Source organism: Trichosporon asahii, assembly GCF_000293215.1.
Source record: "Trichosporon asahii var. asahii CBS 2479 unplaced genomic scaffold scaffold00040, whole genome shotgun sequence".
NCBI classification, from domain to species: domain Eukaryota; kingdom Fungi; phylum Basidiomycota; class Tremellomycetes; order Trichosporonales; family Trichosporonaceae; genus Trichosporon; species Trichosporon asahii.
The window spans coordinates 24628-41666 of NW_014040884.1; the positions used below are offsets into that span (position 1 = coordinate 24628).

At 61.7% G+C, this 17039-nt stretch overlaps 8 protein-coding genes across 8 annotated transcripts; 3 read left to right on the plus strand and 5 right to left on the minus strand.

Annotated features, from left to right (window-relative positions):
• Positions 1-26: 26 nt before the first annotated feature.
• Positions 27-1426, plus strand: A1Q1_01060 (uncharacterized protein; the record flags this gene model as incomplete). The annotated part of the gene is made up of 2 exons (XM_014325505.1): positions 27-408; positions 753-1426. 2 exons carry the CDS (start codon positions 27-29, stop codon positions 1424-1426), a joined length of 1056 nt encoding a protein of 351 aa, XP_014180980.1.
• Positions 1427-1775: 349 nt separating this feature from the next.
• On the minus strand, positions 1776-3176 carry A1Q1_01061 (uncharacterized protein; the record flags this gene model as incomplete). Its single annotated transcript, XM_014325506.1, has 1 exon — positions 1776-3176. One exon carries the CDS (start codon positions 3174-3176, stop codon positions 1776-1778), a length of 1401 nt encoding a protein of 466 aa, XP_014180981.1.
• Positions 3177-4806: 1630 nt separating this feature from the next.
• A1Q1_01062 (alpha-1,6-mannosyltransferase) lies at positions 4807-6350 on the plus strand (the record flags this gene model as incomplete). The annotated part of the gene is made up of 2 exons (XM_014325507.1): positions 4807-4848; positions 5040-6350. 2 exons carry the CDS (start codon positions 4807-4809, stop codon positions 6348-6350), a joined length of 1353 nt encoding a protein of 450 aa, XP_014180982.1.
• A 198-nt stretch (positions 6351-6548) lies between these two features.
• Positions 6549-7594, minus strand: A1Q1_01063 (uncharacterized protein; the record flags this gene model as incomplete). The annotated part of the gene is made up of 2 exons (XM_014325508.1): positions 6549-7474; positions 7543-7594. 2 exons carry the CDS (start codon positions 7592-7594, stop codon positions 6549-6551), a joined length of 978 nt encoding a protein of 325 aa, XP_014180983.1.
• A 479-nt stretch (positions 7595-8073) lies between these two features.
• On the minus strand, positions 8074-8871 carry A1Q1_01064 (uncharacterized protein; the record flags this gene model as incomplete). The annotated part of the gene is made up of 2 exons (XM_014325509.1): positions 8074-8479; positions 8750-8871. 2 exons carry the CDS (start codon positions 8869-8871, stop codon positions 8074-8076), a joined length of 528 nt encoding a protein of 175 aa, XP_014180984.1.
• A 313-nt stretch (positions 8872-9184) lies between these two features.
• Positions 9185-10900, minus strand: A1Q1_01065 (succinate-CoA ligase (ADP-forming); the record flags this gene model as incomplete). Its single annotated transcript, XM_014325510.1, has 4 exons — positions 9185-10169; positions 10342-10520; positions 10660-10731; positions 10862-10900. 4 exons carry the CDS (start codon positions 10898-10900, stop codon positions 9185-9187), a joined length of 1275 nt encoding a protein of 424 aa, XP_014180985.1.
• A 743-nt stretch (positions 10901-11643) lies between these two features.
• Positions 11644-14931, plus strand: A1Q1_01066 (uncharacterized protein; the record flags this gene model as incomplete). The annotated part of the gene is made up of 7 exons (XM_014325511.1): positions 11644-12309; positions 12394-12707; positions 12773-13120; positions 13189-13677; positions 13915-14087; positions 14339-14458; positions 14531-14931. The coding sequence occupies 7 exons, from the start codon at positions 11644-11646 to the stop codon at positions 14929-14931; spliced, it is 2511 nt and encodes an 836-aa protein (XP_014180986.1).
• Positions 14932-15021: 90 nt separating this feature from the next.
• Positions 15022-16677, minus strand: A1Q1_01067 (transporter; the record flags this gene model as incomplete). The annotated part of the gene is made up of 3 exons (XM_014325512.1): positions 15022-16113; positions 16157-16222; positions 16276-16677. 3 exons carry the CDS (start codon positions 16675-16677, stop codon positions 15022-15024), a joined length of 1560 nt encoding a protein of 519 aa, XP_014180987.1.
• Between the last annotated feature and the right edge of the window lie 362 nt (positions 16678-17039).

Consider the following 17039-nt stretch of genomic DNA (forward strand, 5'->3'; position numbering starts at 1 on the left):
CCGCCAGCCCCCCGCGCGACCCGCAAATGTCCTTCCGGGCCGCGTCCCCGGTCTCGCCGGTGCTGTCGCCGTCCTCGCCCTCCCTGTCGGGCTACTCGAGCTCGGAGAGTGAGGGTCCGCGGCGGCGGAGTGCCCGGCGCCCGTCCCGCTCCCCACAGACCACCACGAGCACGCTCCCCATCATTCGCGCCCATGTCGAGCTCGACCCGAACCACCCCGAGCACGCTGACGCCCCCGCCGCCCCCTCGTCGGCATTCACGAACGGCCAGGCAAACGGCAAGATCAACGGCCAGCCCGTCATTCGCAGGAGGAGGAGCAGCAGCGTCCACGCCAAGCCGCCCCCGGGCGTGACTCCGACCAAGGCGGTCGACTGGGAGATTCCCCGCAAGACGTTCCACTCTAGCATCGGTGAGTGCAGCAAGGCGGTCACACGACATGCAGCAGGCAAGCGGCAGCGAGCAGCGTATTGGCCATCCATGACGCGACCGAACAAGCGAACATGGGGGTTGTGGGGAAGCGTGACACCCGATTCCGTCATCCACACGGCTCGCACGCACTAGAGCTCGCACGCTCGGTTAAGCATCAGTGCTAGTCGGACGATGCGGATCCAGTGTGCGGGTTGCCCGATGATGCGCATGACGGAATGACTGTGTGCTGCGTGTGTAGTATGCACAGCTGTGTGTCGGTCGAGCTATCTTTGCTCGCTGCGCTTGCCGGTGACCTTCGGCCTGCGTGCCTGACCCCTGTTCCAGAAGAATGCTCGCTGACATCAGGCTTCTTCACGCTGGCGCTGTGGTACACGGACCCGCCGACGCTGCGGCCCTTGATCACGTATCTGTCCATTGCGGCAGTGACGATCGGTGCGATCGACGTTGTGCGGCTCAACTTCCCCCGCTTCGCCGAGGTGTGGGAGATGGTCGTCGGCTTCCTGATGCGCGAGGAGGAGCGCACGAAACCCAACGGCGTGATCTGGTACCTGATCGGAGTCGTGTTCGTGCTCTCGTTCTACCCGAAGGATGTCGCTGTCGTTGCCATCCTGACGCTGAGCTGGAGCGACACGACGGCCTCGACCATCGGCCGCCTCTGGGGCAAGTACACCAAGCCCCTGCCCTCGCACGTGCCCGGAATCAAGTGGCTGCCGTTTGCGCCCCGCAAGTCGCTCGCCGGCTTCCTCGCCGCGACCGTCACGGGCTTCCTCATCGGAGCCGGCTTCTGGCACAAGGGCTGCGAGGGCGAGGCATCCTGGGAGGTGCTCCGGTACGGCCTCGGCCGCCTGCTCACTGCCGGCGTCGTCGGCGTCGGCGGCGCCGTCGTCGAGGCCCTCGACCTCGGATGCGACGACAACCTCTCGCTGCCCATTCTCTCTGGCGCCGTCGTGTGGGCCTGGCTCGCCGCCTCCTCGGCCGCCATTCGCGCCCTCTTCTAAAAAGGTTATAATGACCGACACGAATACACGTTACGACGACTCAACTCGTACCCCCTCTTCCTCCCCTCCCTACTCTACCCCTCACACGCCTCCATGCTCAAACCCGCTCTTGTATGTTCAACCGCTAGACTCGACCTCGTAGATTCCTTGTTCCAGTGTTTGTGTTCTTGTTCCCGGGATGAATACTGTGATAACTAGACAATTGTCGCAGGCAAAGTCAATGTTCTCTCGGTCACACCTTTAGCAGATCGACGGCTTGAGAGCGAGCGCAGTGAAGACCAAAGCGTGCATAATCTACAACAAGAATGAGACCAACTCTTAGACCAAGATCCGCCCTTCCTCGCATCCCTCACATGAAGCCCGCGCCATACTGGTACTGCTGCTGGCCCATGCCCATGCCGTTCATTCCCATCCCCCCGTTCATACCGTGCGACATGCCGTTCATCTGCCCCCCGAACCCGCCAGGACTCGTGCCCGCCATGGCGCTCATGCCGTTCATGGACATCGAGTTGCTGATGCCGCCCATGTTCGACATGCCCGTGTTCATCGCGTTCATGCCGTACCCATTCGGCGAGAGCGAGTTCGAGCCCATGCCGCCAGGCGAGGCCATCATTCCGTTCGCGCCGTTGGGCATGCCGTTGTACATGCCATTCATCCCATTCGACATGCCCGTGTGCATCGGGGACCCAGTGTGCATGGGACTAACGCCCGCCGAGCCGGGGGAGAGCATGCCCATCTGCTGCTGTCCCATGCCCATCTGCATCTGCTGCCCAAAGGGGTTGTTTGCCTGGAATTGCGTTTGCTGGATCGGGAACTGGAACGCCTGCTGGCCCAGAGCCAACGGGCTGGGCGCGGGGTAGCCGGGCGAAGCCAATGGGGCGAAGCCCGGCGTCGCGTTTGGCGGCATGCCCGGCTGCTGGGGCGACTGATAGGGGACTGCCGGGAAGCCGCCGAGCTGCAGGGGACGGGTCGCGCTCGAACTGCCCGAAGTGTCGACGAGCAGGTCATTCTGGCGCAGGGCGTTTGCGCTGCTGCTCCTCACGGGCGTGGGACGAGGCGGGGCGAGGCCGTCGCCGCTCCATGTCGGGGCCCTAGCACGAGTTGGGGGCGGAGCGAGGCCAGTGGTCTTCGGCTTTGGCGGGGGGCTGGGAAGGGCGGGCAGATCGCGCTCGCGAGACACCACAATGTCAGCGAGCTCGGGGCGTTTCGGCGGGGCCTTGGGGGCAAACGGCTGCGTGCCAAATGTCGGCGTGGCCGGCGACTTGGTGCTGCCAGTGTGGTTGCTGCGGATCGACTGCGCGCCACCAGAGACGTTGCGCGCCTGCTGCTGGGTCACGCGCGAGTTGATCGGAACCTGCGAGAGCGCCGGCGCCGCGCCCGCCTTGAAGGCGCCCAGCTCGTACTTTCTCCGAATGTACTTGAAGAGCTCGCTGTCGCGCTCCTCGCCGACTTGCAGGGGCGGGGGATGCCGGCGCTCATCGGGGTTGAAGATGGCGTTGCTCTTCGTGTTTCCAATCGAGCGCATGTGCACAACCTGCTCGCGCGTCCACTCGTCGAGCGTCACAGACTTGACGCGCGAGTTGTGCGTGCCCAGTCGCCGGTGCTGGGACGCACACTGCACGCAGAGGAAGATGCCGAGGTTTGTCGACGCCCAGCGCGGCGAGGGCGCATGGCAGTCGGCGCACTTGTCGTTGCCGGGCTGCACGAGGACGTCCTCGAGAAGACGCTGGATGCGCGACTGCTGGTTCATGCTGAGCAATGTTGAGGAAAGGGAAGAGGACGGAGCAGGGGAGGAAGGATGCGCAAAAGGCTGACAGATCCTCAAGGAGGGAAGGAGGGGTGCGTGCGGCGTCCGGTGCAGATCAACCAAGCTACTGGCTCTTGCTGAAAGGTCGGAGCGACAAGATTCAGAGATGAGATGAAATGTTGTTGGTCGTGTGCCCAGATGCCGAGTGCCCGAAATAGGTGAGCGGCAAGAAGTCAGGTGTCACGTAGGTAGAGCGCGAGGTGCGAGAGGTTCGTGCGATGCGGGAGGAAAAGGAGCAGACGCCGAGATTTGAAGAGTATGTTTGTGTGCAAAGGAGTGTAGTGTTTGTGTGTGTATGTGTGTGTGTGTGTGTGTGTTGTTGATGTAGTGGTGGAAGGTGTGAATGGGAGGCGCTGATAGCAAGAAGCGAAAGGAAAGTGGAGAAGAATGCAATGAAAGTCGAGTGAGCCGATGAGCCGATCCCTGGCACCACCGTGGTCTGGACAACGAAAAGGGCTCCCCGTCATCGCTTTGGCTCCCTCTGGCCCTTTTGTCACCCGCCCACCGCGTCTACCGCGTCCGATAGCCCCCCAGGGACACTGGAACCCACTCGGCCACTCACTCCATCGAGAACTGGGGGCGTTCGACTGCGACATGCCTTCTACACTTGCATACAGCGCCGCGCTCTTGTTCACTTGTTCGCACGAAAACATCGCATCGGGGCACATGACCTCACCGACTGACTCTCGATTACAAGATCTGCATGCCGGGCTACCAGTGCAGAGACAAGAGTCGAGACCATTACTGCGGTGTACCTTCGTTCCAGCAATCGGCCTAGGTTAGCCTCTCCACATAGGGTTGGAGCCATCGGCCAACACGGCACATTGCTGGACCTTTATTAGGTTCGCTAGTTAACCCACGCCTCTGCACATGGAGCACACGAGGAGGGACGTGTACGTACATACGGCGTCATGTCCGAGAATGTCGGTGCTGCTTTTCCTACGGATGCGCTGCCGGCCTCGGTTGCCCCGCCCGCAGCTCTCGTGCACACTCCGCAGTCGATGCCCTGCCCAACGGGACGCACCAAGCTCAGCACTAAACAAAGGCTTATCGACGAGGCGGTGGAGGTTTAATCAAGCAGTGGTCTAATTTGGGGGCACCGGGGTCCAGCGCCGCAGTAATTTCTGCGAGCCAGCGAGATTTGGGCTCGTCATCGTGCTGCGCCTTTGCGTTTCATGCATATCCCACCCCATGCAAACGTTCGTTCCTCGCTACTCGCATACATCATCCATTACACACCTCACACTCGTCATCTCTCTTCCTCGCTCCTCATCTCCTTTCTTCTCACCACTCACCAGATCCTACACACCCCCTCAGTCTAACACACACCAGTACCAGAATTACCAGAATCTGCCTTCTCTAAGGGTCTCAGCTCAAGCCACCGGCCCCCGGCTTTCCCGCCGATATCCGCCCCGCCGCCGACATTGCGCCAGAGGACAGAGATAAGCAATGAAGCACGAACGCACACTCTCCCCGCCGCCGGGGCAGGGGCAGGTCGGCTTCCCCCGCATGTGGAAGCGGGCCATCGTCCTCGCCGTCGGCGCTGGCACACTCTTCTTCCTCGCTCACCACTATGGAGGTGACAGCTATTTCAAGTGGCGAGCACACAGCTACCGTGAGTACACTTTAGAGTTGCTCGCCCGCGAGCATGATCGCGCAAGATCGCAGGCGTGATTCGTTCTTCGCCGCCGCGGGAATCACCTCTGTTGCGCAAATGCGGCCAAAGGGGGCGCAGTTCGAGACTGCGCAGAAGCAAGGGCGCAGGAGGGCGCAGTGATTTGGAGCTGTAGGACAACCCTATTGAAGCTAACTCCAGATGACGAGGCCGACCTTGACTTCCAGTCGGGCGGATACGAGCCGCCGTCCGACTACATGGTGTCGTGGGGCTATGTTGAGCCAGAGCCGTCCAAGCTGCGTGCAAAGCTCTCGCCGTGGGTGTCAGCACACAGCGAGGCCGCTTCAGAGCTCGGCTCCGAGGCAAAGGACGCATACGACCTGGGGCCGACAGAATTGGGAGCCTACGCGGCACAGCTGTCCGACTTTGTATCGTCGGCGACCTTCCCCTTCGATCTGGAGCACGACCTGCGCGCAGGCATCGGGCGCTATCTCGGCGAAGCTGGACGGACATCCCTGCCAAAGCAGGCGTACGACGTGAATGAGACGGTATGGCAGACGGACCGCGAAGGCGAGACGGCCAAGACATTTGCGGTCCAGACCTGGCGCGATCACCACTGCCCCGACGAGGGTTGGGCGTACCACTCTCTCACAAACGCGGGCGCCGATGCCTGGGTGTCATCGACCTTTCCTACCGGCCGTATCCGGTATCTCTGGGACAACCTGCGAGTCGGTATCCTCAAAGCCGACGTGCTCCGCTACCTACTCCTCCTGGTGCACGGCGGCGTGTACAGCGACACAGACACGGAGTGCCTGAAGCCGATGGCGGACTGGGGCCGCGGCGCCGAGGTCTGGAAACCGGAGCTGTGGGCGAGCGAGGGCGAGCTCCGCCGCCTGCGGGCGGGCGAGGACGCAGGCAAGGTGCTCGGCCGGGCGAGCGTCATTGTCGGCGTCGAGGTCGACGTACACAACCGCCACGACTGGCACAACTGGTGGCCGCGCCCGCTGCAGATTGTGCAGTGGACCATGGCGTCTGCGCCGCACCACCCCATCACCCTCAGCGCTCTCTTGCGAATTGTGCACCGCACAGCAAGTGCCGCCGAATGGGCTCAGGACCATTGGCGCGACATTCAATTCGCACTGCACAACAATGACACGGGTCGTGCAATCGAAATGATGAAGACAACGGCACTGTCGGAGCCATCGGCCGGGGGACCCGTGGGCATCATGGACTGGACCGGCCCGGGCATCTGGACGGATGCCGTGCTGCAGTACCTCGCGGCTCGGTACGGGTGCCAGTGGACCGACCTCCGGGGGCTCGACAAGCCTCTCCGCGTTGGAGACGTGATTGTGCTACCAGTCACTGGATTCTCGCCCGAGGTGGGACAGTTTGGCAGCCAGTCGAGGGACGATCCTCAGGCCATGGTATGGCACTACTTCCGGGGCAGCTGGAAGGCGGACAGCGGCGGCATGCGCGAGGTCGAGGAGCATGTGAGGGCGTAGCCGCAGTGAGCGGAACAGTGTAATGATTCAATGTCCATAGATATCCTAGATCCCTGTAGCATGTATCTTGTATTCTACAACCTAGCCTTGCTTCCGAGGAACTTGAGGGCGACGTCGCACGCCTCGAGTGCCACGCCGTGGTGGGCCTGGTATCCGGCCGGCCCAATGCCATAGCAGTGAAGCACTGTTCCACGCGTGCTACTCCTTGGTTCCCTCGGCAAGCAAGTCCTTCTCACCCTTCAGGTCAACCTCTTCGAGCTCGAGCCTGAGTCCGCCCTCGCGACACGGCCTGAGTCCGACGTTGTGCGAAACGATCTGGATATCCCGCCAGCTCTTGCCGCCCTCAGCGAGCAGGGGACAAATCTTGAACGCCTTCTCGAGGATCCGCTCGGCGGTTTCCTTGCGGGGCAGGACGTCCGTCTCGCCCTTCAGATTCGTGCCTCCGACCACGACGCACCCCCCGCTACCCGGCCGGGGGATGATGTACGTCGCCTCGCCGGGCTTGTTGTTGAGGTCGCGGACGCCAAAGCACGTGTTGACGGAGGGAGCGCGGACGAGCACCGTCTGTCCGCGGTCCGGGAAGACCTTCGCGTCCTCGACGCCGAGGAGGGCGCGGGCCCCCAGTCCGCTCGCGTTCACGACGAGGCGCGCGTTCCACTTGAATGCGTCGGCGAGACTGTTGAGCCGGACCTTGATGAGCGGCACGCCGCGCGCGCGCAGCTTCTCCTCGTAAAGCTGAAGGAGGCGGTGCGGGTTGAGCGTGAACGACTCAAAGTGCACCCCGCCGCTGAAACCGGGCACTTTCTCGTCGTCCTTCAGCGGCCTAAAGTTTCCCACGACGTCGCGGTACCACGGGGACGAGTAGCCCGCATCGCGGTTCCAGATATACTTGAAGGGCCGCTTCACGACGATTTCGGGGTTGCTCTTGGCCAGGCGGTCAAAGTACTCGAACGTGGCCGTGTCCCGGCGCTTCTCCTGAGGGTTGGAGGCGAAGGAGGACCAGTTGGCGCCGGCCCATGGCGACGCCCACTGCGAGGACTGCAGGTCCGAGGGCAGTTCACGCGCCAGGACGGCAACGCGGAGACCGGATTCGGACAGCTGGACAGCCGTGCTGAGCCCGAGCACTGATGTCAGCCCGTGTATTCATCCCGAGATATCCGAGTGTCGAATGAGGAAGATGGGGAAGACATACCGCCAGCACCGATAACGACGACGTCGTAGGGCGCAAGATTCTTCTCAGCCATGTTTGCGTTGCAGGCGGAAAACAGGTCAGAAGAGAAAGAATAAAGAGTGTGGAAAGATAACCGTGCCCACAAACAGTCACAAGAGTTCAAGTGTGGGGTAACCAGATCCGGCCGTAGATCTCTCAACGGGGAATCCCGGCTTACGCCGGTACGTCTGACCGGCGACCTAATGCGGGGCAGCACGGCGGGTTCGGCTTGGCACTACTACGGTGACCATTTCCATTTGCCCAGCGATCTGCTCGCTTGCGACTGCATAGGGCATGCAGGGAGTTATCGGCGCACTGATAACGCCTCCTCGGGCACGCCTTGTGCGCATGCACGGCTCGTGCAGAGGCGCGGAGCATGTGCTACCCCCAGTGGGCATGTGCCTTTCGATTCGCTGCATCCATATCTATCTGTCCTTCTGATATATCTGTCTCTACTCCAACCCCTGCCACCTTTCCCATCCGCTCGCTACCGCTGGCTGCGGGGCTCGAAGGCTACTGACCCCGCCCAATCTGCTGACTTCCCTGGCTACTCGCCTTATTCGCCTTCTGCCTCAGCTCCACCGCCAGCTGGGAGATCCTCCCCTGGACAGCGGCCAGTTCCTCATTCGAGCCCTCAAACGCAATGGCCGATTTCGTGTTGGGCGGTCCCTTCTGGGCCCAGTTGCCGATATCGTCGGCCAGGCGCTGTACGCTGTCGGCGGCGCTGGAGAGATCCTTTGGCGAGTTGCCCACGGGCACGGCGTAGATGTTGCGCGCTTGCGAGTTGTACGACCCGTCCCGGATCGAGCGGCAGGGCGGGCACTGGCAGTTGGCAGGGTTCAGGTGCATTGCGAGCACCGGGCGCGAGGAGGGCGTGACACGCTCAGTGATGTAGTCGATAACACTGGACGTCAGCTTCCTGCAACGACATTGTACTGCTAAGGATCCCCGGTAGCCATCCACACGCATCTCGGAGCCATCTCGACCTCGTAGCCGAGACTGTCACCAGCGACAGCTCTCGGTGCACCATATGCTCTGGCTCCGTCCATGATCAACGCCCTTCCCGATAGCTCCAAGCCGTATCGGACAAGCTGAAACCCCTCGAGGCTTCTGCTCCTGCACAATCCATCCCTCGGCGCCGTCGTCACTCTCGGAACGCCCGTCGAACGGCATAGAACCCATAACCTACCCAAGAGTCAGAAACGCCGCCGTGTACGCCATGAGCAGGCCTGTCGCCTTGTTCGCCTTTGCTAGCCCCTGGAGCGACTTGGGGATTTGCTTTTGCTGATTCTGCTGGCCGCTGGAGGACATTGTGTGTGTATGCCGTGTGGTGGTGTCAGTCCTTTCACGGAATGCATATCCTTTATAAAGCGGCACCTGGGTGCTGTGCCTTGCAGTGTGTGAGACTGGGGGCTAGAAAGCATCCACGGACTCACGTCATCCGTCGTGTTCACCGAAGTTCCCTCGGTCATCGCGTCGTCATTTCCAGTTTCACACACTCGCTTGCAAACTAACCATGCTGGGGGCACGCACGTTTTGGGTGATCTGTAATCCATCTACTATATAGGGGTTGGTGCAAGGCAAAAAAGTACAAACAATTCAGTCGACACGCTGCGCTCTAAATCTACTTGTGCGGGGCGCCCTCGGCGGCGAGCTTGACGGCCTCGGCGGCGGCGTCGTCGAGGTTGTCGTTGGCGTAAATCTTGAGGCCAGACTCCTTGATGAGCTTCTTGGCCTCGGCCTCCTTCGTTCCCTGCAGACGGACGACGACGGGGATCTTGAGCTCGAGCTCGGTCGTCGCCTTGATGATGCCCTCGGCAATAACGTCGCAGCGCATGATTCCACCAAAGATGTTGACAAAGATCGACTTGACCTGGGGAGCGGACAGGATGAGCTTGAACGCCTCCTTGACGGCCTCAGCGGTGGCACCACCACCAACGTCGAGGAAGTTGGCGGGGTTGCCGCCGTGCAGGTTCAGAACGTCCATGGTGGCCATGGCGAGACCAGCACCGTTGACGAGACAGCCAATGTCACCGTCAAGCTTGATGAAGTTGAGGCCGAACTCGGCGGCCTTGACCTCATCGGGGTCCTCCTGCGACTTGTCGCGGAGAGCAAAGACGTCCTTCTGGCGGAAGTCGGCGTTGTCGTCGAAACCAAACTTGGCGTCCATGCAGAGAACCTTTCCGTCGGGGAACTCGCCAAGGGGGTTGATCTCAATCTGCGTAGCGTCCTTCTCCTTGAAGATGGTGTAGAGGCGCTGGAAGATCTCGGCCGCGTTGTCACGGGCGGCGGGGGCAAAGCCGAGCTGCTCGGCGAGCTTGACGGCCGAGGCGTGGTCAATGCCGTTGTCAAAGTCGAGGTTGGTGGTGATGATAGCCTCGGGGGTGTCGTGGGCAACGTCCTCAATGTTCATACCACCCTGGTTCGAGGCGACAATGACGGGGCATCCACGGGCACGGTCCGAGAGGACGGCGGCGTAGTACTCCTTAGCCTTGGGAGTGCGCTCGGCAATCATGACGGCGTTGCAGATGCGGCCACCGGCGCCGGTCTGCTTGGAGATGAGCTTGTGGCCGATCATCTGGTCGGCGAGCTCCTTGGCCTGCTCGGCGCTGGTTCGTTAGCATTGTCCGCGGTAGGTGGGGGAGGCGCGCGCTTAGTGGTCCAATGAACGCGTGCACCGCGTCGGAATGTCGCACGTCGGCAAACCAGTTGGACCAGCCACCGCCGCCGCCTGTTCATCGAGGCGCTCGCGCACGGCGGCGACTCCCGCTCGATACTCACGAGTCGGCCATGTGAACACCGCCCTGGAAGCCAGTGTCGAAGTGGCCCTTTCCACGTCCTCCAGCGAGGACCTGAGCCTTGACGACGACATTCTTTCCGTCCTTCTCAAACTTGTTGGTGAGGTCGTAGGCCTCGTCGGGGGTGCGGGCGGGCTTGCCAAGAGGAGTGGGGATTCCGTACTGTGATTGACGTCAGTGCCTGCCATTGGGCGTCCAATGATCTAGCCGAGGTGACATCCCCCACCAGCCAACACCATGTCGGCTAAGTGCTGCGGGCCTCGGAGTCACCATCCAGGCCATCCATGCTTGCGCTACTCACGTCGTTGAGGAGCTGGTACGACTGGTACTCGTGGATGGAGAGGTTACGGCGCTGCTGCTGCTGGGTGGCGCGCTAACAGGGTCAGCGATAACGATAACGGTGTGATGGGTGATGGGTGAGCGCATTGTGCCGTCGGCATCCCCAGGTTTCCCCGGATCGCTGTGCGGCCTTGGTTGTCACTCCCTGAGGCATGTAAACTTACCAGGAGGGTCTGGCGGGCAGGGCGGAGGGAACGGAGCATGATGGATGGTGAGGAGGGGGAGAGAGAGGTGGATGGAAGGGATGAGGATGACTTGGAAGCGTAAAAGAGGGACGTATGAGTGAGGCAGATTTGAGTGGTGTGTAAGTGTGTAAGGGATGGGGCAGCGAGCGCGGCAGGCGGCAACCAACTCCCACCCAGACGGCCCAGACGGCGACCGCCCCCCTACCGCCCGGCACGTAGCGCGGCAAACGGAGAACCGGCCACCACGCGCTCACCCAGACGATCCTGAGTCTGTCACCGTAGCCATTGCCGCGGGACCAAATCCCCCCTCGTTTAATCCCGAACGTCGTCCGGCGCTGCAGGCCCCGGCACTCCGCCTGCTGCTGTCCCCCCACCCCAGCCCTATAAGCGGCCGCCTGCTGCAGAGTGCCGCACTGTGGGGTACAGGCACACTCAACATCGGCACACGTAACGAGCGGACACCGATATCCGACAGGTCACGTGCAGTGCCTACACGCGATACGCACGAGCCTCCCACATGTCGGCCTTTCACGTGACCGACGCGAGAGGACTTGCACGATGGTGAGCATGTCGGACGCGGCATCGGCACGCCAGGGCGACGCGCTGCGCTTGGACGTCCCTTGGCACCGGACTCCCTCAATTACTGCCCGATCAGTCTGAACCTACTTTTCCTCGACATCAACCAACTCTTTGCCTTCCCTCGTCATCACCACTCCCCCTCACACTGCCCAGCCCACTTCAACTTGGGACTCTGGGTGACCATGCCCGATTCTCCGCCCTCCGCGACACCTTCCTTGCCCGAGATCCGCACCCCTTCCCCGCGCCGCCCAAGCTTGGCTGGCCGAGCTCAGGTCCCTCCACCCATCTTCATTCGCAAGGCGACAGAGCCAAACGTCAAGAAACTCGACACTCATGACTCTGGCGTAGAAATCGCCATTGAGGCCTCAGAGGCCAGCGACGGCGTCGCCGAGCTGACCGAAGTGGTGCGATCGCCTAGCAGAGCCTTCATGCTCAACGTTGACCGCCCGCCGTCTATCCACGAAGCTCCCGGCTCGCCAGGCCGACCGGTCAGCCCCGCCTGGCCCAGCATGGAGGTTCCCGAGTCGCCGTACGCCTCTCCTGTCCGCCCCGCTGACCGGCCGCTGAGCTGGCGCAACTCGTTGGAGCGCCCGCAGAGCTGGCGCAACTCGCTCGAGGTGCCTGTGATGGGATCGCCGGCTTCCTCGTTTGATCAACGGGGCAGTCACCACCACTCGCGCAACCTTAGTGCCTATTACCCTCATCCCGGCATGCCTGCGCGGCCGTCCAGCCCCACGCCCGAGGCAGGGGACAGCATGATTCCAGACGAGAGCGCACACTACGGCTCTGCCGCCGACCACAGGGTCGGCGAGGAGCCCATCCCGCGGGGCAAGCGGCGAGGACATCACGTAGGTGTGTATGCTGTTCCTAGCTAATGTCAGCACCGACACTCCCTGTCACACAACTTCTTCAGCTTCCTGGACCCGACCCAGACAAATCCTGCCCTGAACGAGCCGCCGGCAGCCGAGTCCAAGCCCCGACCAATGTCGATGACATTCAACTCGACGCCGACGACCCTCGCGCCAGTGCCAAAGAAGAAGCGAGACCCCCACGACCAGCTGCTGCTGAGCTTTGCAATAGTCGAGGCCGTCCTTGGAGCTGGCATCTGGATTGAGGGCCAGATCAGTGGCTGGAGGGCGCTCAGTGCCATGGGCTACCTCGTCGTCTTTGACGCTCTGGGCGTCGCCATCAACATGTTTACGAGGGCCGAGAACATCGAGTGGAACAGCCTCAGGCGACCCTATGGGTGGGTCTACCGTTGTGCATAACTGACATTAGATCATCTCGCTTCACATCGCTGCTCTGCTTCAGCCAGAGCGTCTTCCTCGTTTTCTCTGCCACGTACATTGCCAAAGAGGCTCTCGAGCAGGCAGTGCTCGGCGGCCACGACCACGGTCACTCGCATGGCGTCGTCGACCACTCCGAGCCGCGCAACTACCCGTACCTTTTCCTGTTCTTCGCTTCGCTGGCGAGCCTGTTCTCGGGCGTCGCGCTGCGCAACCACTCCAAGCTCGCCGACGCCACTGGACCCCTCTACCTGCCCGCGTGGTATCTCTCGATCCCTTTCGTCGAAGCCAACGAGTTCTTGTGCAACCCATACACGCTCGCCGTCGCCGGCACCGCCGCCATTCTCCTCTTGGGCGGCCTCGTGACACCACTGTGAGCTGCCACTATATCGTCTGAGCTAACAGCAGTTCTGCACTCCCACACTTCGACTCCGCAGCGAGTCTGATTCTGACTGTTCTCACTGCGTCATTGGCATACCCGCCGACGGTTGCCTACGCCCACGTGCTATTGCAGACTGCGCCGCCGAGCTCGTCGCCCCAGATGAAGGCTTTGCGCAGCGCTCTGCAGGACGTGGCGGCCGACAAGCGTGTCCTCGGACTTGGCACGCTGCGAGTCTGGGCGATCAATGCGGGCAAGACGCAGCCGGAGGAAGGACCCTTCGTTCCGTCTGCTCCGCCGAGCCGGCGCGTTTCAATCAGCACGCCATCCCCGTCAACGGCGGCGTTCACCGACATCAAGGTGGATCTCGACGCTGACAAGTCGGCCCAGCACGTGCCACTCGTCGTGACTCTGGTGGTGCACGTCCACCCTGAGAGCTCGGACCGGGACATCTTTGACGTGACGCGGCTCGCGTGGAACGACATCAACGGCGCCGTTAACACTAATAGGGATAGTGAGGTGACCGTCGACGTGCGGCGCGGGTGGGACGAGTAGGCGATTGCATAGATCATTCTTGTACCAATTCAGTAGCATTCATTGATTCATCCGGACATGCATTGTTAAATTTCCCTCTTGGTGCTGCAGATAAGGCGCAGTTAGGGGAGTGGGTCGGGCCGACGGGAGCAAATCGGGGTGGACCCGGCTTGATCACGGGAACGCACCGTGGTCATCACTCGCGATCGTATCGTCTACAACTTCGCTTTGCTTCCCGTCAACGCCTCTTCAAGCCCCCACACCGCCGCGCCGCCGACTCCAACGCCCGACCTCCCCGCCCTTCGCGTCCTGCCCCTCGAGCCCACTCCTCCCAGTCCGCATAGTCTGCTCTCGCGATATATAACCTCCCACCTACTACGCCCGCCCCCTTCCCTCCACCTTTTGCGTCTATCCAGACTCAATCATGGTGAGTACTGCTGACTGGAGCACCGCTTGGGGATCTGCAGTGGTCTTGTAAGCTGGGGCTTGCCTGAGCGGATCGGCATGGACACCGCCTCGGAGTCGCTCGGGACTGTTACGGCGCATAGTCTGCTCGTGTAAGACTACCGTGACGCTGTCGTGTGCCGTTGTCTGGACCCTCGGCACAACCCTAAATCAATTCTTTGTTCCCAGTCGCCACCAACGTGGGAGAACATGTGCTGACCGAGCAGTCTACAGCCGCCAAGCGCCGTCTCATTCGCGACTTCAAGCGTCTTGCCACCGAGGCGCCCGAGGGCATCTCCGGCTCACCGTGCCACGACAACATCATGGTGTGGAACGCTGTCATTTTCGGACCTCGTAAGTGTGGGCAGTGGCAATTGTTGATCGTTTATCGTCTGCCGATCTTGTTGACCGAGCTGACGTTCCTAGCCGACACGCCGTTTGAGGACGGATCGTTCCGCCTGACGCTCACGTTTACCGACTCGTACCCGAACAAGCCGCCGACGGTGCGGTTTGTGTCGCGCATGTTCCACCCAAACATCTACAACAATGGCGAGCTGTGTCTTGACATTTTGCAGAACAGATGGTCACCGACGTACGACGTGGCGGCGATCCTGACGAGTGTGCAATCGCTCTTGAACGACCCGAACCCGTCGAGTCCGGCGAATGTGGAGGCGGCGACGCTCTTCAAGGACAACAAGCAAGAGTATGAGCGCCGCGTCAAGGTTACAGTGGAGCAGAGCTGGGTCGACGACGAGGAGCTGCAGGCGCAAGCGGCAGGGGCCGCGGCGCACGACGACGTCGCCCCGACCGCCCAGGCCGCCGCCTAGTCGATCCGATACCCTGTCACCACCTGTACCAATACTGTACCCGGCCTGGCCAGCATATGCATCGAGAGATTATGTACAAGGTAAAATGTCCTACTTGGAGCCAGGGAAGAAGATGCCAATGGCGCCGCCGCCAAAGATGGTCGCGGCCGTGTAGATGAGTACGGCGCCAAAATTGGTCTTGCCGTATGCTCCTGCGGCGCCCTTGAACGCCTGCGTCTGGAGGAGTTTACTCGAGATGGGACCCGAGGTGAGGTTTCCAACACCGCGCAGAACTGCAAACATGCTGAAAATGAGGGAAATCCAGCTCGGCCTGTCCTTGCAGATGCGCGTAATCATCTTACCCCAGAGGGAGACAAAGCTGAGCGCAGAGAAGCCCCAGAAGATGCTAAACAGAATGAGCAGCGACGAGCTAGTGCCAAAGCCCCAGAGGGTTAGTACAATGACGCTGGCGACGAGGCAGTTGATGGCAATCGTGACGCGGGCCGAAGCACGGTCGGAGATCCATCCGAGCAGGAGATTGCCAGGTACGCTCGCCGCGTTCATGATGGACACCATGGCCGTTCCGTCGGGATGGGCGTGGACGTTGTCTGCAAAAGTGGGGATCCACAGCGTCGGGTTGAAGTTGCCCATGCTCGTGAGAAGGAGCACGAGCAGGCCGCACCAGAACGCCCACGTGCGCGTGATGCCGAGGTCGACGTTCCACTTGCCGCGCAGGCCGCCGGTGTGTCGTCCAGAGTGCCCGTCGTGCAACCTCCGGTTGGGGCGGCCGGGACGGAGGCCGCGCAGCTTGTCTCGCAGCCGTCCGCTGCGCGGAGGCAGGGGCACACGGCGCTTGATGAAGACCATGGCGACGAGGTTGGACACGCCAAAGGCGATCCCCAACGCGAGCATGGTGGCCTTGTACCCGACGCCGTTGAGCAGGGCCGAAATGACGATGGGCAGCACCGTGCCGCCCACGCCCGTTCCGGAGAAGAGAATGCCATTGGCGAGCCCGCGCTTCTGGTGGAACCACTCGTACAGCAGCGTTGCGCAGGGGAGGTACAGCGCCCCGGCAAAGGGGTACAGGACACCAAACGTGATGACGAGGTGGGACGCCTGCGTCACGAATGCACTCCCAATCAGCGCAGCCGTCGAGACGGTCAGGCCGATAATCTGGAACTGGCGCGAGTAGTGGGGAAACGCCTGGAACAGTCTGTCATTAGCTCTGGCCATTGATTTGGCTTACGGTCCAAGCAGCGCGGTCGACATGTACATGAGCGCCGTCTGCAACGTAGCCGCCAGCGTGAGCGTGCTCTCGTCGTGCGGGAACATCTTGGTCTGCCAATACTGATGGAACACGCCCACAGTGTACGGCAGGCCCCACACTGTCGTCTCGATAAACGTTGCGGCCGCGAGGAAGGTCCACGCCCGCTTGCCCCCGTCGACGGGCGGAAGCGCCGCCGTTGCCGTGTCATTGTCGAGCTCGGCGGCGCCAATGCCCTCCTCGCTCGGCCTTCGCGAGTGCACAGACGGCACGGCAGAGGGGGGAGGATACTCGTATTCATAGTTTGCTTTTGGGATTGTCGTGACGGCGGAAGGGGGCCGGGAGGGGATGTCAAAACTCGTCCGGCTTGTTCGGCGCGAGTGGTCGGGCGAGTTGTTCAGCGAACGCGCGGGGGTTGGCGGGATGGAGGGGCCCGGCGTCGGGTCGCCAGAGCCGTGGACGCCCCGCTCGAGCGTCGCAAGCTCAATCGTCGTGGTCGACATGAGCGTGTGGTTCGTGCCTGTGTTTTGAATGAATTCAGATGAGTCGCAGAATTTCGCTAATTTGCGTCTGTTATGAACGTTGGCGGGACGTTCTTTTGTGTTGCGAGTGTCACAGGTGACTGTAGTGTGGGCTAGATGTGAGTCGAAGTGAGTGGGCAAGTGAGAAGAGTTGAGGTCATCATCCGTCGTCATGACCAAGCATGTAGCCGCGAGCCGCCTGCGGCGCCTGCCTCGCGCCGTTGCGGTCGCGGTGTCGCCTGACCCGCCGAAATCCTTCTCGAGTCAAGATTTTGCCCGGTCCCTCGGTGGGACCCTTAGTCATTCGCCAGTCTTGCTCCACGGACAATTCCGACCAATCGCAT